Source organism: Salvelinus fontinalis, chromosome 34, assembly GCF_029448725.1.
Source record: "Salvelinus fontinalis isolate EN_2023a chromosome 34, ASM2944872v1, whole genome shotgun sequence".
Lineage (NCBI taxonomy): Eukaryota > Metazoa > Chordata > Actinopteri > Salmoniformes > Salmonidae > Salvelinus > Salvelinus fontinalis.
Genome location: NC_074698.1, coordinates 7,020,174 through 7,044,292, shown reverse-complemented (window position 1 = coordinate 7,044,292; position 24,119 = coordinate 7,020,174). Strand labels below are relative to the sequence as shown.

Below are 24,119 nucleotides of genomic sequence, written 5' to 3'. Positions count from 1 at the left end.
GGGTGCACCCTTCCTACCCTCCTCCTTGCCTCCCTGATACCTATCATCCCAAATCATCTCTGGTTAGACTGATATGAAGGAGATAGAGAGGAGAAGGCATTTATAACAGGATCTGTTTCATGTTTGCTTAAACAGACAATTGGTTCTCTGGTGCTCGGTTGGTAGAGCATGGCGCTTGCAATGCCAAGATTGTGGGTTCGATTCCCAGGGGCCACCTATATGTAAAATGTATGCATGGATTATTATATACATTTTTGTAAAAGTTTAAACGATACTGAACAAAAATATGAACGCAACATGTAAAGTGTTGGTCCCATGTTTCATGAGCTGAAATAAAATATCCCAGAAATTCACACAAAAAGCTTATTTCTCTCAAATGTTGTGCACAAATTTGTTTACATCCCTGTTAGTGAGCATTTCTCCTTTGCCAAGATAATCCATCCATCTGACACGTGTGGCATATCAAGAAGCTGATTAAACAGCATTATCATTACACAGGTGCACCTTGTGCAGGTGACAATAAAACTCTAAAATGTTCCGTTTTGTCATAGAACACAATGCACAATGTCTCAAGTTTTGAGGGAGTGTGCAAATGGAATGCTATCTGCAGAAATGTCCACCAGAGCTGTTGCCAGATAATTTAATGTTAATTTCTCTACCATAAGCCGCCTCCACCGTTGTTTTAGAGAATTTTGCAGTACATCCAACCGGCCTCACAACCATGCTGTCTGCACTCTAAATAGTTCAACACAATAAGAGTATTTTGGGTAAAATAATTGTCTTGAGACAAGTGACTCTGAAAATCCCATTTATTATTTAAATGTATTCAACAATTCAAAAAGATAAAATCAGATAGACAAACATAGCATAGATTTCATTTACAAGCTGTTTGTTCTTCTCATCATCTCTACAGAGGCTCCCCTCCCTACGTAATGCAATCTCATTGTCTGCTGAGTAAAATATCTGTCATTGGCTGTAGCACAGAATAACAGAAAAACAACAATGTAGCAATGGCACGGCGCATGCTCTGATGCAAACATTCAAATACACCAACACACACATTCAGGCACATACACACACACTCCCACACACACACAAACACACACACACACACACACACAATGCTAAGAAGCCAAGTCACTCACTCACCCAATCAATTTCATTCTAAAGCAAGCTGTCAGTCCGCCATGTTGAGTAAATATTACCATAATGCTTGAATGTATCAGTGAATATGCAGCTAATGACATCCAGTGAAGCCTCAGACACTGAAACAGAAAATCTGCCTCGCCATAAAAACTTCCCACCCCCCCCCTCTCTCTCCATCTCTCTCTCTCCATCTCTCTTTCTCCATCTCTCTCTCTCTCCATCTCTCTTTCTCTACCTCCTTGCTCTGCTTGATAGGTTTTACTTCACCACAGCAGAGTGCTCGAGGACGAAGCTGAAGTAATGGACACTGTTGTTTTATAAAATAAGTTACTTCAGAATCTGAATATGTGGCTTCATTGAACGACTCTGGTGGTGAAGGATATATACATAACTAGAACATCTAATAGTCATTTGAGTCTATTTTCAACCCACTTTGGCCCTGTATAGACAAATAGGATAGGGGTATAGAGACGGGACAAGGGGCAAGGATAGAGACTCTAGATAAGTTGGATGGGACGACGGAAAATGTAATGTTGTATCTGTATAACATGCCTTGCATGAATAACATTCAGCCACAAACCAGGTCTGTGTTCCCACAGCTGACATCACACATAAACAAACACCATGTGATAGCCAGGTGTCAAATGCAAGACATCATTATTAGAATCATCTTTAGAAACCATAATGACACCTTTTCATTACCGTTTCTCAACTAAAGGCTTCGGAATCACAATCAACATCTCACAAAACCGTTCTCTCAAAATCAAGGGTTTTTTTTTTCACACAAGGGACAAACATATTTTTTATATCCTCTTTTGTGTAAATATACGATGCAGTAGTATCTTTTACAAAAGTAAAATACTGATATTCTAAGGAAAAGCACACAACGACAAGATAGGACAATTTCAGTCAACAGAGTCCATACTGTTATGGAGAGAAGATGAGGCCGGATCCACTTGGCGTTAGTTTTATTTATTTATTAGGTTTATTTTCCAGTTTGAGGAGGAGAAATATTCAGAAAGCGAGGAGCAACTGACAGGTTAGAATTCTGATGAGGAGGGCACCTCTCTCTACCAAGCTTCACCGCCCACTACTCCCTCCCCTATCATCGTGTTCTCCCTCCCTCCCTCCCTCACAGCACGGCAGACAGGCAGGCAGGCCGAGCTGAGCTGGAGAACCTTGATTTGGGGCTGATGTGTTTTATATGCAGAGGTTGGTGTGACGATGGAGAGAACCAGGAAACTAGAAAGCATTCTGGCTTTTAACCCCTTCCTTCCCTCATTAGAACTCTTTCTCTCAATCTCTTACTTTCTTGTCTTTCTCTCTCTGGACGTGCCACCTGCGTGGGTTCAGTCGGCGTAGAGGATGAACCCAGAGAAGGTGCTGTATTTGTTGTTGTTGCCGCCGTGAGCCTTGCCCCCGTCCAGCTTGATATAGACCTCGTCGCCTGCGTCTAGGTGGAGGATGACGCTATTGGAGGCGTAGTCATAGTTCTGGTCAGCGTCCTGGGCGATGGCACTGGCTCGCACCTGGAACAGAGAGGAGAGGAAAGAGAGGATGTATGGGTTAGAGAAACGTACTGCACTCATTTGATCATCTGAAATGGAAGTCATTTCTGTTGTCATGCTTTGAATTTGCCTTGTTCACAAAAAGAACAAGCGACGGGTCAGTAGCCTTCTGGCGCATCGTAACCACAACATGATTTTAATTAGGCTGTCATTGGTTCGTCATTGAGCGTTCCGCCATGAATTGATGGCGGTGGGCTGGGGTGTTGGGTCAGGTGGTTGTTGTCTCTGCTCAAAGGGCTGCTCAGTGTTCTCCACCTGAGTAGACATTCTAAGAAACCCAACAACGGGTCTCACTCTCCTGGTGACCTGGCTCCATTATACACTTAGACAAAAATAAGTACCATCTGGAACCTTAAAAGCTTTTACTGCAGTGGGCGAAATCAGGGTCACAAGGAGTGTTTCCTGGTAGTCTTAAACAATTCTACTTTGAAACAAAAGTACCCACCTCACACACATGGTTAGGGGCTTTAAAAAAAGAAGACACCTGTACCATGTCAGATATAGAGTTGAAATGTATTACATTTTAAGTTTGTATCCCAATATTACACATTATATACGTCACAGAAGACTGAAATATAACAACAACAAAATTCTGCAGTTTTTTTCTATGCAATGTTTATTAATTATGAAAAATATTAATAACATTCTACCCATGAGGCCAAAAGGTAATTTGACTGCAGGAAAGGACTACAGGGTAATTCGGCTGTCCCCATAGGAGAACCCTTTGTTGGTTCCAGGTAGAAGCCATTTGGTTCCCCCTTTTTTTACCTCAAGCCAAAAAGGCTTACCCTTTTTTCTAAGTGTGTAGATGAAACTACTGAGGAGTTACAGTGAAATACATCAAGGACACCCACCTCACATCAACTTATAAAAAGTGAAAAATAAATCCCTATTCTTTAGTGAATGAGAAAATACTGTGAAAGTAAGATATGTTGTAAGTGTGATTGAATTAATAAATGACTGTAAAACTACCACAGCAATTGCATTTATGTTGGCCGTAGCCTATGTGGTGAGTATGGTATTGCCAGACTGCTTGGCAGTCTGAGCGTTTGGAGCTGGATCTCCCTGACCTCTGGTCCTGGCTAATTAAGCTCCATCTGAAACGTTATCCTCTTTCCTGGGAGAACAGCGTGGGCTGTAGTGAGAAATGGGTGCCCTGACAGTAATAACTGTGTGTGTCTGTGTCTGTGTCTGTGTCTGTGTCTGTGTCTATGTCTGTGTCTATGTCTGTGTCTATGTCTGTGTCTATGTCTGTGTCTGTGTCTGTGTCTGTGTCTGTGTCTGTGTCTGTGTCTGTGTCTGTGTGTGCATGAGACATAAATAAATACATTTAAAAGCTAACCATTGACCATTCATGTAGTGTTTTACAAAAAGAAACTGTAGTGCCCCAGTATTGTACTGCACTGAGACATCACCAGTACACAAGCACACAAAGATAAGGGCCTAAATAAATAGCATCAGCACCATACATTTTGGAAGACCAAAGCATCTGAGATATACATTTAGTTGCCCTAAACCCTGATATTGTCTGTAGCTAAGAATCTTTTATAATCTGTCCAATGAAGAACACAGCTGTCATAAACTCAATCAAACTACTCTTTTCCCATGCATTTCTTCTCTAAAAAGCTGGATCTGAATCTAAAGTATGGGCAGGGTCCCAGATCTGGTGTGCCGCCCGGCAGCCTGGCTGAGCAGGTGGCAGAGATAAGATGGGACAATTAATTGGCCCGTTTAACCAGGGGCCACACACAATGGATTTATTGACACATCTGAGGGCCAAGGGGCTGGCACAGACATCCTGCAACAACACACGGATGGAGTTTAAACTTGTAGACCTGTCAGTGATTGTCTGTGTGCCAGGGTTAGGGGAGAGCGGGAGATCAGAGGGATGGGTGGAGGAGTAGAGAGAGACAGGGAGGGAGACTTGCTGTCTAATGAATCTATGTATTTCCCTTCCCTCCCTCTACTACTGCTGTAATTATGAGGGTCCCGTGTGGCTCAGTTGGTAGAGCATGGTGCTTCCAACACCAGGGTTGTGGGTTTGAATCCCACGGGGACCAGTACGGGGGAAAAGTATAAACATGTATCTACTGAATGTCGTTCTGGATAAGAGTGTCAGACAAAGTGGCTTTGTTTGTTTAATCTTTTCCAAGTCGTGAGAGCAGATAGATATCCATGTGCATTATGTCCTGTAATGCCCAATGGTTGTGACTGACTCCAAGCAACAGGCAGGGACATTGAAGCCGTCTATTCAATGAAATCAAATAACAGCGTTTGAGTCCGTCCCTAGTCAGTGCTGAACAAAGGGTTTTGAGAGATACATGTATTGATTTGACACACTGTGTTTAAAAACCTGTCTACGCTAAGCTAGGATGTGAGTGACAATGCATGATCAATAAATCACCAAATTTACTGGAAACGTCCCATCATCGCGGGCATAACGACATCTGTCAGAGAAAGTATAATGAGTCCTCTAAAGGCTTTACGAAATCAACCAATATAAAAAAACATGGTCATATTTTTTTCTCCTTGAAAGCTGGGAAAACGTTTGCCCAGTCTTCCAAAGGAGGCCTATGAAAGTCTTTAGAAACTATGAAAGACTAGAACTGAGTGAGAGAGAAACGGAAAGCTTCTCAAATGGCATGTGAAGAAGAGTGAGAATACCTCAACTACCTCAATTACATCAACTACCTCGTTACCCTGTCCATTGACTCGGTACTGGTACTCCTTGTATATAGCCTCGTCATTGTTACTTTATTGAGTTACTATTTCCTTTTTAACTCTACATAACTGTGAATGGGCTTGTAAGTAAGCATTTCACGGTAAAGTCTACAACTGTTGTATTTGGCGCATGTGACCAATAAAATGTGATTGGATTTTTAGAAGAATGCCAACTGCAAGATCATGTTCAACATTGACGGGGCACACATCCACTGCTAACACCTCATGTGCCTGTCATCCCTTCTCTGTCTTGTAACAGACGGAAAAGCTTTACTTCTTCACCATGGAGACAATACGATACTACAATATTTCACATGGAGCAGCATTTTATCTACTGACATCAGTGCCTCATCGCTTTCATCACATTCAGGCATCTTGGAAGCCTTGCCAGTCCTTTGGAATACTTATTTGACAGCTGGGTATGAAGCACCCTGCTGACCCTCAGACAGTCACGATAATGAGAATCGGATAAATCTCCGTGATTTTCATGAAGCCTTCTCCTTCGTTTATCTCCCTCTTGTCTGTTCCACTCCTCTCACAACAGAGGAAGAAAGTCATTGTGGCTGTTGAGACACATCATGCCAGACGCCTTAGATTATTTTCAGCCAGAATAAGAGGAACGTTCAGTAACAGTTGTCTGTGGCTTAGACATTCCAGCTTGCATGGAGATCTTTGCCATATCGGAGAGTACTTTCAAGGTGAAGTACTCTGGGTAATGCTATGAAGGACTATGCCAAACAGTTATGCTGAAGCCAGCCTTAAAGGTGCAGGTTTATTTATGGCACATTGTACTATATGCATCTTTGAGTCTTTTTTCCATTGTTTACCTTCCTGATTAAATCTCGCAAGGCTCATATCGATGTGCAAACAAAGCTCTCTCTCCTGATCCGTAGCAGCAGTCGTCCAGTGCATATTAATATGAGATGATTCGCCCTGAGCACACAAAGTCAACACGCTCTTATTAGAAGGTTGCTGCTTGGTGCCGGATGGGGGCGGCGGATAGGGACTTGGCTGGATCTGTCTATGGGGATTTTGATGAGACTTCTTCAAATATTTCTCTTATTGCATTCAGATTGAACTCTGGGACCTTTGATGTCAGAGGTGTGTGATATGACTCGCTTCAACTCCTTGTGTTAGGAAGTCAACTTGCCAAGGACTATCCTTACGCTATTAGAAATCCGATGTGTTTGTTCTCAGCAACCATTGATCACAAAGAATCTGACGACGCCTGTAGTTATATTAAATTATTGAGATTGAAGCTGTCATTCATTGCTCAATTCATTGTTGATTCTCTATTTCTTTCACTCGGTCGCTCTTGTACACAATGACAGAGAAGCCACATAATTTACCCTCACACTGTACTCAGAACAACTCACAAGCTGGAAGCGCGAGCCATAGGTTAGACTTTGGAATGCGAGAGAGAAAGAGGGAGTGAGCAAAATAAGCAGCGAGATGGAAAGGGAAAACAAAACGGCAACTGGCAGAGCATGGCCTCAAAATAGAATACGACGTGGAACATTTGACACAACAAATCAATGCATAAGCGCCCAGGCCAGCCTAGCCTACTGCAGCGAATGCAAATGGCTCCAGAGTCGTCTGACGTTGTCTCGTCTCCCCCTGCCGTAGCTGCTGAAGCATGTTAGCATCCGTCACATTGTCGCTGTGATGTCTCTGATTGAATAATGCTCTGCGTGGTACTGGAACACTAGAGAGAGATGGGAGCTGAGGGCTGAGGCTGGGCTGCTCCAGCTTAATAGATAATGCCCCCCCCCCCCCCCCCCCCAAGACTCCACAGTGAATACCACTCCACTTGGCTCTGCTCGCATTCTGAAAACATTTGAATATGAATGTGGAGTTTATCAATAATGACAGCACTCGTACCTATAATAGGCCTCTGAGATGAAGGGACGACAGCTTTTTGCATATTCACTGTCCTCTGCTAAAGCTGATTAGTCCTACGGAGTTGGGAATCATGTTGAGTTGCGATGGCATTTTGCATTATCCTATAGCTAACAGCTGAAATGCCTGGTGTTGTGTTGTTGTCTTGATTGCCAATACAAAAGATTCAAACAACCCATTGAAATATTGTACTGGAATAGGACCTTGTTGGCCTAGCTGTTTGCTGGTGTCAGTAACAGTCCCTCTCTTGGACACTCGTGGACACTGATCTGTTCTCTCCAGTTGGAGTGGCAAGGACATGTCTGGATGGAGGACAGCTTCTGACGTTTCTCTGGCAGGGACTTGTTGACTCAACGTTAAGCTTCCATTCTTTAAACTTCGCTCGCCTCTTTCTAAATCCAAGTGTACCGCCACCTAATTGGGTTTGAACACCCAACCGTGAGCCGCATGCCTGATGGCAGCTTAGCCACCTTGTCACAACCCTGTCACATCTCCTAACCCACACCAACAACGCACACTCACGCACACACAGATACACATGCGTGCTCGCGCAAACACACACACACACACATTTGCACGCGCTCAAAGACACACATCTCCCTAGTCAAAAGACCGTTGCCCAACATATTTTTGGTGTCAGGTGTTGTTCTGAGCAAGATTGTCATGGTGTCATTAACGTCCATTCCTCTTTTGTGTTATTGGTGTATTTGTGGTAGAAACCTGATTTAAATACATGATAAGTTGTTGAGAGAAGGAAATGGTACGGGAGAGCCACCATCTGTCGAGGAGAAGGAGAGAAAGGCTTTGTGCATTAATCACTGCATCTGTTCTGTTTGTACCTTCAGGGCCTTTTCTCCTTGTAACGTGAATTCCTTTCGTCGCATCCACCTCTCCACAGCTTATACAATTGTTTATATAATGCCAAGTGTCCCTCCCACTGGGTGTCAAGTCAAATCAAAGCCTGTCATCACGGAAATGCATTATGTATTACAGTTCTGTGTCCTATCGGTTAGAAACAACGACCACTCGGGAGGATAATGACACGACAAAACGCAGAGGCGATGGATGGGGCAACAGTGATAACGACGGGGCTGTGAAATCCTCTGGCTTGTTGTGATGCCGACGTATTGGCACAGACGTATCACTGGGAAAGGGGAGGAGGAGGAGAGGAGAAACAGTGAGAGGTAGAGGGGGAAGCGTCAACTCTGACCTATGTGTGTCCTAGCCACTCTTGTCTGTTGGTGACTCACTCTTGTCAGTCAGATACTGTGAGAAATGCTCAACTTTCAGCACTGCTCGGTCTCAATCCCCACTCACTCCCTGCATCTTGGTAACACAGTGTTTTTAGGGTAGAATCTGGTGACACGTTGAAACCTGGCACAACATAAGGCACGTTTATTTTAGTCGCTATGAATTTTTAAAAAACAGTTATTGTTTGAAATGCACCACAAAGTATTGTGGGATATTGAGAGGAGGGTTTTGCAGCGTGAGAAACCTCCCTAACGAGGCAAAGCTTAGGCAGAAAGTGTTAATAGTCTTGAAGGAGAGGCAGGTTCAGACGTTTTGCTGCCGCATGCATTTTTCATGAAGTGCCCTATTCATCATTTCTGTCTGGATGGATTGTTGATATCTCCCATATTCATGTTCAGAGGAGAGAGACACCTTGTTAAGCACATACAGTAACTTAGCCATCTGAGTGCGAGTCACTTCGGAGCCATTGACATGAGGGTTCCCTGTGCTGTGAGAGAGGGGGTTGGGGGTTATCAGAATGGATTGAATTGGGTGATGGCGAGATGTCAGGGCTTTACAGAGAAAATATTTACATAAGGACAGGCCCATGGGCGCTTTCCCGTCCCCCGTATGTGCTCTCATTATAATGAAGGAGCCGTGTGAGTCAACACCAAATGTCATGCAGGAGTCAGTCATCTCCAGATGAAAACCCAGAGGCTATTTTAGACCATACGCTCCTGTGTTTCAATGTATGGGGATGTTACAGCACTTATTCATAAACTATTCAATCGGAGATGACAGTGGAGATGAAGTCCTAGCGAGGTCTGGCTGCTGCTCTGCTATTTAGAGGGACACGGCCGCAGAGAGGCTGAAGACGACATGGCGTTGGAGAGAAGCAGTAGTATGGGGATTGTGTTTGCTTTCCGTTGGCGAACTTTAACGATAAGTGATAGATTTTCTTCCGTTGGTTGGCGATGACAGCCGGGTGTCATCTTGACATTTCCAATGCGTGTGGTATTTCTTAACAACATGGGCAAATCTTCATTTAATAGTCCTACCGCACCTAATTAGACTGCTTCTAATGTTCCACTCGGCAGAATGTCAAATCCGATGTCCAATTACACAGCAAATCAAGGCCAGAGGGCCGCCTCTGCTACCCCTCCAGCTGATTATAGAGTGGGGGTCATAGACTACATCCCGGGTCTGTCAGAGTGGGAATGGGTTACACACACGCAGGCACATGCATGAATGCACGCACACGGACAGAAACACACGCACGCACATGGTGGGATCGATACCAAGGGCCTAGGGCAGCTCGCCTTTCCCTACCCCAGACACCTCCGTCTACTCTAGACAGAGGCTCTCTGATCCTGAAGACATACAGAGACAAACAGCAGCCCCTCAGTCTCAGTGCTAAAAAACCTAAACCTAGCCCAAATATATTCTCTGGCTTTATTTTAGCGCCAAAGTGTTAAGATGACTGTTTAGCTGATAAGACAGATATACCGATATGGTAACACTTTATTTTAAGGTAGACATATTAGCAACTCATTTAGTTTATAAGTGTGTATATAAGTAACTTATAAGGCCTTAATTAGGTCTTATTAGCCATTTATTAGGCCTTATTTAAGTATTTTCTTATTCAAACATTATAAGTCATGTATTACTGGACAATCCTTAATAACATCCTTATTAGCAATAATAATGGAATATTAACATTTAATAAAGCGCAAGTAACGCAGACTGTTAATGAGCTGTCTTAATGTGGAACTGATAAGGGGATTGTACCTCAATATGTGTTCCCTATTTTAACTATCCATAAATGACCTCATTGGACAGAAAGGGGCACAACTCTGTTCTTATATGCCATACATCCAACATTCTAGTCAAAATTCTTATGTAAACAACTACATTTCTATACAGTATTTCCATATATACATGAATTTTGGCTGGATAAAGATGTATTATGAATTACAAAGGGTCACACCTCCCCACACCTTTTGAGCAAAATCATATAATGTTTGCCTGAAACTGAGGAGTTGTGTAGTTTGATGGCATACTACATTGATTGATATATGTCAAATAACCAACATTCAAGTCTGATTTTAGCAATTGATGTAAACAATTAGTTTCAGGGAAACATTATTATGGTTTTGCTCATGGGTGTGGGGAGGTGCGCCCCCTTTTGCGATCCACATTATATCATGCCATACAGTCAACATCCATATATGGAAGTATATATTGAAGTTTAGTTACTCATTTTTTATTTATTTTTCATCAAATGACTTAAAAGTTGGCTGTATAGCATATATGAGGGGAGGTGTGCCCCTTTCTGTCCAATGAGGTCACACTTATAACAGGGAACACATATTGAGGTACAATCCCCTTACCTGTCCCACATTGAGGTAGCTTATTAAGAGTCTGTTTCTTGTGTAACTTGTTCTTTATTAAATATGAATATGCCTTTATTATTGCTAATGATGATGTTATTAAAGATTGGCCAGTAATACATGCCTTTGAATAATAAGTGGCTAATATGACATAATAAAGGCCATATAAGATCATTATATACATACTTCTAAACTACAAATAAGTGGCTAATATGTGTACCTTCAAATAAAGTGTTACCACAGATATATATTGATTCAATGTCTAGACTATTCTGAAATAATAGATGCTACAAAGTAAATGAATGCAATGCATATATGTGTATTTTAACACCCAACATAGCCTGAACTTTCTTTCAGTCCCCTTCTTTTTGTGTGAATTGAATTATATGATAATTACGGGAAAAAGCACTTTTTTCCCACACCAAATTTTCAAACAGGTTTCATTAATCAAGACAGACACTAATATAACATGCCAGATTCGGATCCAGATGGTTCATGTTTGTTCAATTTGCTGTGTATAGATTGCCATGCTAAACACACTGCATGGGTCACACCTGGATACACAGCAATAGGCTAAGCAGTCTTGTGTTGATGTGCACCAGAGCCTAAGAAACCCCCAGAGACATGAAGAAGGAACCACTGAGATGCATGTTGATAGGTTGGGAAATGACACGCAGACAACAGCTTCCTTCACGCAGTATTGTATTTCCAACAGCCCTCTAGGGGGAAATACAAAGACATTTTCTAAATGTTGCTTTGGATAATACTTTACACACATAATAGTGTTGGATCTGTGACATCCACTTGTATTGATTATATCTTCACTAATGCTGCAGAGCTTTGATGCAACGCTGTATCAGTTCCCATTGGCTGCAGTGACCATAACATTGTGACAATAACAAAGCCAAAGTGCCCAAGGTTGGGCCTAAAGTAATTTAGACATTAAATTTTTTATAATACATTTTTGTTCATTTTATTTTGTATTTTTCACACCAAATACAAACATACAAATACGAACAACTTACAGACGCAAACAAAAAACGACTACATCTCATCTGCCCAGACCCACACGCTCACACCCCCTTCCCTAGTGCCTGAAGGAATGTTTGCCTTAAATTGTACCAATTTGTTCTCCTCGCCCATTCTATTTCAATATTTCAATAATAAATCATTTGATTTTTCCATTATGTTAATTGACGGATTGACGGATCCTCTTCATACGAAGAGGAGGAGTAGTGATTCGACCAACGTGCAGCGGGTTGTGCATACATAATGATGTATTAACACAAAGACGAAACACGAAAACAAACACTTGGAAGGATACAAAATAACAAACCGACCTAAACAGACTTAAACTAAAGAACTTACATGTAACACGAAGAACGCACGGACAGTGAAAACAGACTACACAAAAACCGAACAAACATACCGAAACAGTCCCGTGTGGCGCAACATACACAGACACGGAAGACAACCACCCACAACGAACACTGTGAAACAACCTACCTTAATATGACTCTCAATTAGAGGAAACGCCAAACACCTGCCTCTAATTGAGAGCCATACCAGGCAACCCTTAAACCAACATAGAAACAGAAAACATAGACTACCCACCCAAATTCACGCACTGACCAATTAAACACATACCAAAACAACAGAAAACAGGTCAGGAACGTGACAGTTTGTTTATATTGGATTAAACATTTAATTTTCGTTAACTGTAATTTAGTTAGTTATGCTCCAACATTCCCTCCATCTTGAGCCAAATTCAGTTCCTTTTAAGTCTTGGTTCCAATAGTTTATGTTTTCTTCTAAGAGATTGTCAGTTGGATAGGCTCTCTGCAATGTTTTGTATATCTTACCTATCATATGAACATCCTTTTATGACTCTAATAAGATTCCCTCAAGGTTGCTCTGATGTCCGAAAGGTTTCATTTGAAAATCTACATTGTTCAGTCCAATATTGCTTTTTAATTCTATCATGGAAATAAATGTATTTCCTGTTACCAAGTAATTTACAGTATCGATGCTTTTAGTTTTTAATGTGGAAGAATTTATCTGTGAATTCTGAAAAGCTATCCAAGGATTGTTCAATAGGGTTGTGTTTTTAGGGAGTGATATTGGTTCATTTCCTTCCATATTGTTATAGTGTTCTTAACTATGAAGTTATTCATGTTTTAAGCTTTAATCTTTGAAAACAGACAATTGAAATATTCTGGGGATGAGCATGCGTATCTTCAATATGCACCCATTGTTCCTCTTTAGTCCATTTAACTGTACTGTATGTCGCAAGTAAAAGCCTTGGGTAGCGAGTTAATACAATTCCCTGTCTGGAAGGTTAAACCCCTCAGACTAAGATGTAAAAGTTTCCTTTTTATTCCATGATTTTTTCCCCCCATATAAAGTCTATAATGACTATGTATACTTTTTAAAAGAATGTCTTCAGTGGGGTAATTGGTATTACCGAAAATAAATACCAGAACTTTGGAATCCATGTAATTTATAAGAGATCATATCAAATGTTTTCGCAGGACTCTGTTTTTGAAGATGAGTATGAGGAAATGAATCCAGATCCAGCAATGGAAGTATTTGTAAAAGTATTCATGCCAATTGCTGACAAACATGCACCTGTTAAGAAATTAACTGTGATAACTGTTAGAGCCCTCTGGCTTAACGAGGAATTTAAAAAGTGTTTGGTTCAAATAAATTATGCAAAAGCGGTGGCAAACAAGTCAGGCTGCTCAGCTGATTGGTTGACACACTGTCTACAAAAAGAAGAAGAAATTATATTACCAAACCAAGATAAATGACATAAAACACAATGGAAAAATTAGTACCTTAAATGATATCATGGGCAAGAATTATTGTTATGCATCAATAACCACCAGGTATAGACAACCTTGATGGGACACTATTGAGAATGGTAGCAGACTGTATTGCAACCCCCATTTTCTTTATCTTGAACCAAAGCCTAAAGGAGTGTGTCTCCACAGGTGTGGAAGGAAGCTAAAGTAATTCCACTGCCTAAAAATAGTAAAACACACTTTGCTGGCTCTAACAGCCACCCAATCAGTTTGCTGCCTGTTCTTGGTAAACTGATGGGGAATATTGTGTTTGACCAAATACAATGAAATTCAACTTGTACTGTACTGACTCAGATGACAGATGATTGGTTAAAATAAATGGATAATAAAATTATAGTTGGCGCTTTATTGTTAGATTTCAGTGCAGTCTTTGATGTAATTGATCATAAATTGCTATTGAAGAAACTCCCTTGCTATGGCTTTATATCACTTGCCATCACATGGTTGGAGAGTTATTTATCCAATTGAACCCAGAGAGTGTTCTTCAATGGAAGCTTCTCTAACATCAGATATATACAGTGTGGTGTCCCTCAGGACAGTTGCCTTGGGCCATTACTCTTCTCTATTTTTTCAAATGATTTGCCGCTGGTCTTATACAAAGCTAGAATGACTATGTCTGCGGATGATTCCATACTCAACATATCAGCACCCAAAGCCAGTGAGCTCACTGAAATTCTAAATAAGGAGTAACAGTATCAGAATGGGTGATTAGTAATAAACTGGTCTTAAATACATATAAAACTAAAAGTATTGTATTTGCGTCAAAAAAGTCTCTAAGACTTAAACCTCAAGAGAGTTGTGTATAACTCTGGAGTTGTGTATAAAGGGTGTGACCATTGAGCAAGTTGAGGAAGCTAACCTCCTAGATATAACATTAGATAGTCAATTATCATGGTCAAGTCATATTGACAAAGTAGTTGAAGATGGGGAGGGGTATGTCTGTTATTAACAACAATCAACTGTACTAGTTGTTTAGGCTCTGGTCATATCTTATCTTGATTACTGTCCGGTAATATGATCAAATGCAGCAAAGAAAGACCTAGCAAAGCTGCAGCTGGCACAAAACAGAGCAGCGTGTCTTGCCTTTAAAAGATACTTTTCATTTTTTGCAACCAAATCAAACATTTTGATATAAAATGCTATAGAAGGGTCCAGACACCTTTCGTGTGATTTCACATGTTTTTAAGAAACTTACCCCAAACACCAAAATGACTTCCTCGTCCTTGTTGTGTAGTATGGGGGCCCCCCAAAAGCATGAACAAAGACTCCAAAACCCCCCAAAATACGTCCTTTTACAAACAGCAACACTCAGTATAGTGATACAGGTTGTTAGATGTGGTGATGGTGACACATGAAATTGTGTCATTCCATACATTATAAAACATGTGAAATCACAAATAATCTGTTCCCTTCTATAACATGTCATTTTACATAAAAATTATAGATTTGGTTGTAAAAAATAAAACTTCTCCATTAATTACACACACAGAACTAACATCAACAACATGCATTCCAGTGTTTCCTGGTTGAGGGTTGAAGAGAGATGAACTGCTTCTCTTCTAGTTTATTGTGATGAAAATTCCTGATTGTCTGCATAATCAAATAACATTCAGCTCAGACACCCATACATACCCCACAAGACATGTCACCAGGGGTCTCTTCACAGTCTCCAAGTCCAAAATGAATTCACTGCAAAGCACATTACTATACAGAGCCATGATCACATAGAACTTCCTTCCAACTCCAATTACTCAAGCAAATAACAAAATGACCTTAAAAAAGCGACATCTCATTGAATGGTGGGGACTGTGAGTGGACACACAAATGAAAACAAACACGCACACACAAACACACTCTGTTGTATTGTTTGTGTATCTTTGTGTTAAAAATGTGTGTGACTGTCCTATTCTATCTGTCACGCCCTGACTTTAGTTATATTTGTTTTCTTTATTATTTGGTTAGGTCAGGGTGTGACAAGGGTGGTTTGGTTAGTTTTGTATTGTCTAGGGGTTTTTGTTTATCTATGGGGATTTGGATTGTCTAGGGGAATGTAGGTTTATGGTGGCCTGAATTGGTTCCCAATCAGAGACAGCTGTTTATCGTTGTCTCTGATTGGGGATCCAATTTAGGTTGCCATTTTCCATTTTGGTTTTGTGGGTAGTTGTCCATGTTTAGTTGCCTGTGAGCACTACGTTGGCGTCACGATTCGTTTGGAGTTTTATTGTTTTGTTGGAGACATTTTATTGTTTTGTTGGAGACAAGTATGTACGCTCACAACGCTGCGCCTTGGTCCATTTCTTCAACAGACGGTCGTGACACAATGAGTGTATCAGTGTTTTGTTACTTGTCATGTTCTGTGTTTTTTGTGGACCCCCCGGAAGAATAGCTGTTGTCTCTGCAAAAGCTAAAATGGGCATCCAAATAAACAAATAAATAAACCAGTCTGTGAAGATGATCGCAGTACTTCACTTCACAGCACCGTGTGTCTACTTGGATACATCAATTCAAAGGAGCCAGTGACGGACTGTGCCAAGATTTCCCCTAGTTTCTATACTACAGTCCAGAATCTTTTAAGTGTGTTTTTGCTTTCTAAGCAAAACAGTATTCCTGAAGTTAACCTCCAAGAACAAAACTTTGTCTCCAATAATAATCAAGACAGATATTGATATTAAATTGTCAATAAAGGGATGGGCATAAACTGTGCACTTCTGGAGGTCACCTTGGATGGCTAGAACAGAGCAGAGGAGATGTAGAGGGCAGTACACAGTGGGGGGGGGCAGGTGTGTGTTTTTGCGTGTGCGTGGTGGGAAGCAGGGAGCAGTAATTGTTGGGGAAGAGCCATATGCGCTGCTCGGAGGACGCTGGAGCTTATTAAAGAAGGAGACAGAGTGATTATTCACACAGGGCCCTCCTGAGAGAGTGACGCTCACGTCATTGCTTTTAATTAACTCTGAAACGGTTCTGCGGATTAATAAAAATATTAAGAAGGGACCTGAGGAGGAGCACAAACACATCCTGGATCTGGTTCAAGGTTTTAAACTACGATTAAAAAGGCTCTTTGGCATGACAGAACTCTTTTCCCCGCCTCCCTATTTTGTCTTTTTTTTTCTCCATTTGTAGTAGCGTGGCAATGGATTTGTCTTTATTGTCATTGCCCCGTCTCCCAGGGTGTCTCCAACTCAGGGAATCGAGACTCTGACACATCCGTCTGAGAAGATTGGGATTGGTTGGAGATAGTTGTCAAGCGAGTAAAAGAACGTCAGAAATAAGAAGCCAAGGAAAGAGGAGAGGGAACTTGGAGAGCAGATGAAGTGCACCGGGCTGAAAATAGAATCGTATTTGCCTGCTTACCAAGAGTAGCTAACTCTTTGGTGTAGCTTGAAATGTGTCAAGGTGCTGGGGACAATGTTGACACTCTCCTAATGCAACCCACAGAACCAAAAGAGGGAGAGGGAAGAAGGAGAGGGAGAGGGAGATAAAAAAAACAGCAAGGCTCCGGGGTGGAGATGATACAGGGTGCAGAACAACTGCAGTGCTAGAGCCTGAGAACCTGCAGTTTCATGATGCACCAAGGCCAAAGGATGATAAAATACTGGCATTGTCTGCTATTCCCAGTCCTCCCCAGCCTCCTAGTCCCTACACAGCTTCTCTCGGCCTTAAATGAGCAGAGGAATGCTCCGGCCCAGACAGCCCTGCTCTAGGACCATCAGCCATCCTGTGCCCACTTCATCAATGACACAGCAGAAGTTACCCCACATTTATAACCATTCACAGTCATTTACACAGACAGACACACTGGGGTCTCAACTCCACACCAGACCCACAGACAAACCCACAGACAGACCCGGAGAAAAACCTTTCTATCAAGATTCTCTGGCTATAGTGAGTGTACGCTACATCCCCCTCTAAGCTATGCTCAGAGAGAGAGAGAGAGAAATGTTTCATTAGCCAGGCAGTTACCACTTTATAAACATTACCCCAGTCTCTGGAGATGTCCGTTGCCTGTGTCTAACTTAAGTGCCTCCCCTCCCTCCTCTTAGGAACACAATGAAGCGGGAACAGAAGGTGCTTTATAGGAACATATGTTCGCCTATTATGTATCAACACTTTTACACCCCCATAAACATTATGGTGGAGTGAGACATCATATATAGAGGAGAGGCCCTTCATGTAGCCGCCACCTGCCCTCTCCTTGGGTTTGCTGGGTGAGAAGTTTGTCAGCTTGGATAGGTCAAAGGAGTTGAACTCAGGGAACCATAGTGAGACTTGCAAAATGACTGCAAAGAGCTGTGTCAGTAGCAAGCAAACGGACACTTTTTTTGGTCTCTTTGATTTCTTGCCCTCCATGCCCTCCTTTAACACGGCAGAAATGGATTTCACTTAATTCATCACTTTTTAGTCCAGTCCAGTCCAGTGATCTTATCACGTTTTCACTCAAATTCATATATCACCAGCACACCAAAACACAATTTTGGATGAAAATAGAAAGCAGCCTAGTCTATAAAAGCTATTGCACAAAATGTACAGTACATCAGATAGATTGTTACTGACATTTACCCCAACCTTTATGTTGAACCCCTCACATGTATTATCTTCCTACAGTGTTACATTAGTATTCCATGGCATGGCTGAAGCCTCCAGGTGCCTCAGGGGTGATATGTCAAAAGCAGCCGTGGACAATAGGCCTTCCCCACGAGGACACACTCTCATTATCTGTCCAACAGACACAAGATCAAAAACACCACACTGAACCGCCAACAGATATGCCTCTGAAATGGTATTTATCTTTCTGAAATATTGCCCATCTCCAGAAGGGCCCGTTGCTCTGGTAACAGTGCCTTCATGTCACAATGTTAGTGGATGATGGAGAGCTCTGACCTCGCTGGTCACAGAGACCAGACCCAGCACTCTTTACAATTACATACATACATACATACATACATACATACATACATACATACATACATACATACATACATACATACATACATACATACATACATACAATTACCTCCGTTGGCCGCCTCTCCTTCCAGTTCTCTGCTGCCAATGACTGGAACGAACTACAAAAATCTCTGAAACTGGAAACACTTATCTCCCTCACTAGCTTTAAGCACCAGCTGTCAGAGCAGCTCACAGATTACTGCACCTGTACATAGCCCATCTATAATTTAGCCCAAACAACTACCTCTTCCCCTACTGTATTTATTTATTTATTTTGCTCCTTTGCACCCCATTATTTCTATTTCTACTATGCACATTCTTCCACTGCAAATCTACCATTCCAGTGTTTTACTTGCTATATAAGTATTTACTTCGCCACCATGGTCTTTTTTTGCCTTTACCTCCCTTATCTCACCTCATTTGCTCACATTGTATATAGACTTATTTTTCTACTGTATTATTGACTGTATGTTTGTTTTACTCCATGTGTTACTCTGTGTTGTTTTATGTGTCGAACTGCTTTGCTTTATCTTGGCCAGGTTGCAATTGTAAATGAGAACTTGTTCTCAACTTGCCTACCTTGTTAAATAAAGGTGAAATAAAATAAAAAACTTACTGAGTGTACAAAACATTATGGACACCTTGCTAATATAGAATAATTTGCCCTCAGAACAGCCTCAATTTATTGGTTCATGGACTCTACAAGGTGTCGAAAGCGTTCCAGAGGGATGCTGGCCCATGTTGGCTCCAATGCTTCCCACAGTTGTGTCAAGTTGGCTGGAGGTCCTTTGGGTAGAGGACCATTGTTGATACACACTGGAAACAGTTAAGCGTGAAAAATCCAGCAGCGTTGCAGTTCTTGACACAAACCGGTGTGCCTGGCACCTACTACCATGCCCTGTTCAAAGGCACTTTAATAACGCCACTTTAATAATGTTTACATATCTTGCATTACTCATCTCATATGTATATACTGTATTTTATACCATCTATTGCATCTTGCCTATGTCGCTCTGTCATCGCTCATCCATATATTTCTATGTATATATTCGTATTCCATTCCTTTACTTAGAATTGTGTGTATTAGGTAGTTGTTGTGGAATTGTTAGATTACATGTTAGATATTGCTGCACTGTCGGGAACTAGAAGCACAAGCATTTCGCTACACTGGCAATAACATCTGCTAAACATGTGTATGTGACCAATAACATTTGATTTGTTGCAATACTGTATCTTGCCAATTCACCCTCTGAATGGCACACATACACAAGTCATGTCTCAATTGTCTCAAGGCCTTAAGATCCTTCTTTAACCTGTCTCCTCCACTTCCTCTACACTGGTTGAAGTGGATTTAACAGGTACCTTCAATAAGGGATCATATCTTTCACCTGGATTCACCTGGTCAGTCTTTGTTGTGGAAAGAGCAGGTGTTCTTAATGATTTCTACACTCATTGTATCTGTATCCTTTCTTTCCATTTCAGTCATGTTTTCTCTGTAGTTGTAAAAGTCGGCCAATTCAAGTGGTTGGACAATAGAATTAACCAATTAAAACAACCCCTCTGTGACCATGGGATGGATATTTCTCTATGGCAATATATGAAGAACATTGCACCAAAAAAGAAAAAGACTTGATAAACATATCTGTTTCCTATCCTATATTTGACAACAACAAGTTTTACATTACATGAATAACGCTGCCAGACATACCCTAAGGCCTACATAGATTTCAATTGAGATTGTGTTTTATAGTTGCTAGAAATCTATATGCCTTTATGAAAGAAAGTGTTCCCTCGCTCTTTTTGTTAAAGAATGAGGGCGTTCTCTCTCTGACCTATACTGACAACAGATTACTCTTTGGAGAACCCCATCTAAATGTAAAATATAGCTGCAATCAAGTCCACATAAGTCTTGAGTCGGAGGCAGGAGTTGCCTGCGCATGAATCGGATTGCAACAGACTGTAAATGGGGAAATAATCGATTATATTATGTGTACAGGTGTTAGGCAAAACACCCGTTAAAGCATAACATATAGCAGGGAAGCATGTGCTCAACAGAAATGGCATGATGTTGTGTGGAGCTCAACCCCCCAGAAACCCTAACCTCTGCGTTAGCAATAGGCCTACAAGGTAACCTTACAGATTAAGTCTACTTTAAACATTTTGACACTGGCCGACTTGGACAAATTGTATTCAGTCATGATGACAAATACATTTACAGTACCCTATGTGAACTACATATTAACGTTTAATTCCATTCTAAAACATCATGTAAACCACGTAAGTGCTGTAATATCAGGGTAATAAGTAAAACAGATATACTTTGCGTTTATAATCAAATGTTCTGCAGAAACACTGGGAGCAAAAGTTTAGACCTACAAAAATAAATAAACGTAGCCTAATTAACATTAAACAAAGTAACTCAAAAGTCTAATTAACAAAGCAATATGTTGGCGACCATGCTGTTAGGGCATTGAAAAACATTGCATGGGGCTTAATGAAAGATAATTGTGAGGATTTGAATTATACACTATAGGCTAATGGAGCCTGTAATATGTCATGTAAAAGGTGATGTGACCTTTACCCTATAGGCAAGTGGTCATGAACAGATAATAAGAGGATATTCAATCACTAAATGTTTGATGCGCGCTGAAGCTGTAGTATAATTTATAATTGCCTCGATGCATATTGCAAATGACTTGATGGTAAAAATATATATATTTCTCTTATACTGCGCTTTAGACGTTGCCGCCTTTGCTGGACGCGAAAGTTCTCGAGTCGCACACACTCGAGGTACCTGAGAGCACCCCCAGGGCGCATTCAATCCATCTCCAGACCCGTCAAGTGATGCGTAAAAAAACAAAACAGAGAATACATCATGCAAATTATATTTATTTCAAGCGAATGTCACGCAAATAGTCCCTTGTTTTATCAACCATATACACCCGACATAATAAGCAACACTTACATTTTCCAGTCTGTGCACACTGTGACGGATAAGTAGGCTAATTGTCATCCTCTTGTTTTACGCACGAGACGTTTGGATAATTGCGGTCTTGTTGAGTCTCTCCAGGAGCACAACGTTAGATTGCATGTAATTAAATATGTGAACTCGACAGTTAAATGTAGCACAATGTAATTTGTGTCTGAACGCATCACTTGCTGACTTGCTGCAGTTCACAGATGTATCGAGCACAGAGAAGCAGGCTGTTCTTGGTTCACAATGAACATTTTCGCAATAATAATGATAGCCACTGTCTGGGATTTTTTTAAATTCTTAAAATATCTGTCGGCTGACTAAAAGCTGCATCTGCTTTAGTGCGCTTTCACACCACGCCTGTGACTCCACTTATTTAATGTACTTTCCCTGTCTAATCAATTTAGTCTACACAAGCAGAAATGTGAAAGTAATACGATCCGAAATGACTGGTTAATATCTTATTTCTGAAAAGATAAATTAGTTGTTACAATTGCGTAAAGATCTGAGTCAATTATTAAATAGCGCTAGTGCTAACTGACAAATAGAGATGCTTCCATAAATCAGGCGCATACACCTTTTTCACCTTCTTTTACATTCCAAGTTAAATAAACAATTACACCACTATTATATGGCAAACTTATCAATTTTGAAACAAGTAGAAAGTGACATGGACTTCGGGGGTAACTGTCTGTCCTTTGATTTGAGGGATGCGGGCAATGTCAGTGTGTATCTATGCAATGAGGGGATGCGCGCCAGATTACACATCATTCTCTCTGGGCGCGTTTGTTGCCACAGCTGTGTGACCGTCATCTGCTCGCTCAGGGGGTTTTGGGAGCGCACGACAGATGCTTCCGCTACCCACCAGCCTTCCGTTTCCTCGGAAATAGAGCCTCTATATTATAACGCTGTTTCAGGGCAATTTGATTGTGAGGCTCCGATTAAATGTCCACCAACAAAGTTACCACAGGGACATCAGGTGACACCCAGCGATAGAAAGAGAGAGGGGGAGGGAGAGAGAGCACAACGGAGTATCAAGGGATAAGATGAGATATCTGTAATTTAGAAGGAACCTGAGTCTGTAGCAGAGAAACCACTGAAGTGCTAATTAAAAAGAGGAGTAAGCAGTGAGTGGTAGAATGTATATGACCCCCCTCTATGCTGAGTGACTGAGCAGTATAAGACTTTGAGAAGTGAAACTTGGAGAAGTGAATTGACTCACCTGTTCGTTTTTGCAGAGGTCTGCCCACATACTGGTCCCATCCCCTCCTCTCATCAGCACATGGTAGATGAAGAAGTAGGTACCAGGGATGCTGCAGATGAACTTGCCTGAGATGCCGTCGTAGTTGTTTCCCAAGTTGGTGACCACGTCGTCAAACTTGAGGATCTCATAGCCTTCATGGGGGTTCTTAAGCCCTGCGTAAAAGGCCACCCGGGGCACTGTGCTGTAGGTGGCAGTGCTGATAGCTCCGTTCCCCCCCAACCCCAAAATCCCAGTCCTCCCTCCAGACCCTCGGTCTCCAGGGGGTCCCACTGGCCCCGGTGGCCCTGGCTGTCCAGGTGGTCCCGGGAGTCCAGGTTTACCTGGCCTGCCTTGCTTGCCCTGGGGGCCCTGCACCAGCGTGGAGGGCATGTTGCTGTTGTCGCTGAGGGCCTCGGCCTCCGCCTGGATGCCACTGGAGCTGGTGCTGCTGGCCGTTGTGCCCTTGTTCAGGTAGGGGTCGCACACCATGCGGCAGGTACCCAGCATTTCAAAGTGGCTGGTGTCGGTGCCCACGGAGCTGACCAGGACGGGGATGAGGACCACCAGCACCAGGACCAGCATGACCCCGACGGCAGCCGCCACCAGGGTCTTCCTCCCGATGCTGAGTCGGGGAAGGGGCTGTGCTGCCAGTGTGGCTCTCCCTGGGGCGGAAATGGTGACTGCTGGGTGTGGGGAGCCTGCCACCGAGGAAAGGGACACGGGGATCCCAAGTAGAGTAGGAGGAGGAGCGGCGAGTGTGTGAGGGTAAGAGAGAGACCCACATGCACTCACTGATACGCCTCGCTGCTTTCACTCACACAGAGGTAGTTCCGGTACACTCTCGCTCACCAGCGTGCACACTGACGCACATAGGGAGCACACACGAGCCGACATACAGAATTTAGTCCCAAACTCTTGGCATGAAAAAGGAGAAAGAAAGAGGATGCAAAGGAAGGAACACTCAGGAGGAGGAGTGTTGGAGAGAAACAAGAGGAATGGTAAGAGGACGAAACAGAGAGTGAGTGTGAGAAAGAGAGACGGAGAGAGTAGTCATAGAGTCCGCGTGCGTGCGTGTGGTGTGTTTGTGGTGACGGATTCTCAGGCTTGGCTTTTTATATGGCAGTAGCAGTGGAGCCCCCC

At 42.1% G+C, this 24,119-nt stretch overlaps 1 protein-coding gene and 1 non-coding gene across 2 annotated transcripts; one reads left to right on the top strand and one right to left on the bottom strand.

The window, feature by feature from the left end:
* Window positions 1-791: 791 nt before the first annotated feature.
* On the bottom strand, window positions 792-23,789 carry LOC129832959 (C1q-related factor-like). Its single transcript, XM_055897120.1, has 2 exons — window positions 22,959-23,789; window positions 792-2,675 (listed from the first exon to the last, which is right to left on the bottom strand). The coding sequence occupies exons 1-2, from the start codon at window positions 23,559-23,561 to the stop codon at window positions 2,496-2,498; spliced, it is 783 nt and encodes a 260-aa protein (XP_055753095.1). The 5' UTR covers window positions 23,562-23,789; the 3' UTR covers window positions 792-2,495.
* On the top strand, window positions 4,700-4,774 carry trnag-ucc (transfer RNA glycine (anticodon UCC)). The gene has a single exon. It is a non-coding gene; the product is annotated as a tRNA-Gly (tRNA).
* Window positions 23,790-24,119: the final 330 nt, after the last annotated feature.

Bases quoted from the DNA above. Each gene is read 5' to 3' on its own strand.
- LOC129832959 (XM_055897120.1), bottom strand. From the start codon at position 23,561: ATGCTGGTCCTGGTGCTGGTGGTCCTCATCCCCGTCCTGGTCAGCTCC. The intron at 2,676-22,958 runs GTGAGTCAATTC...TCTCTGTTCCAG, and splicing joins ACCTCTGCAAAAACGAACAG to GTGCGAGCCAGTGCCATCGC.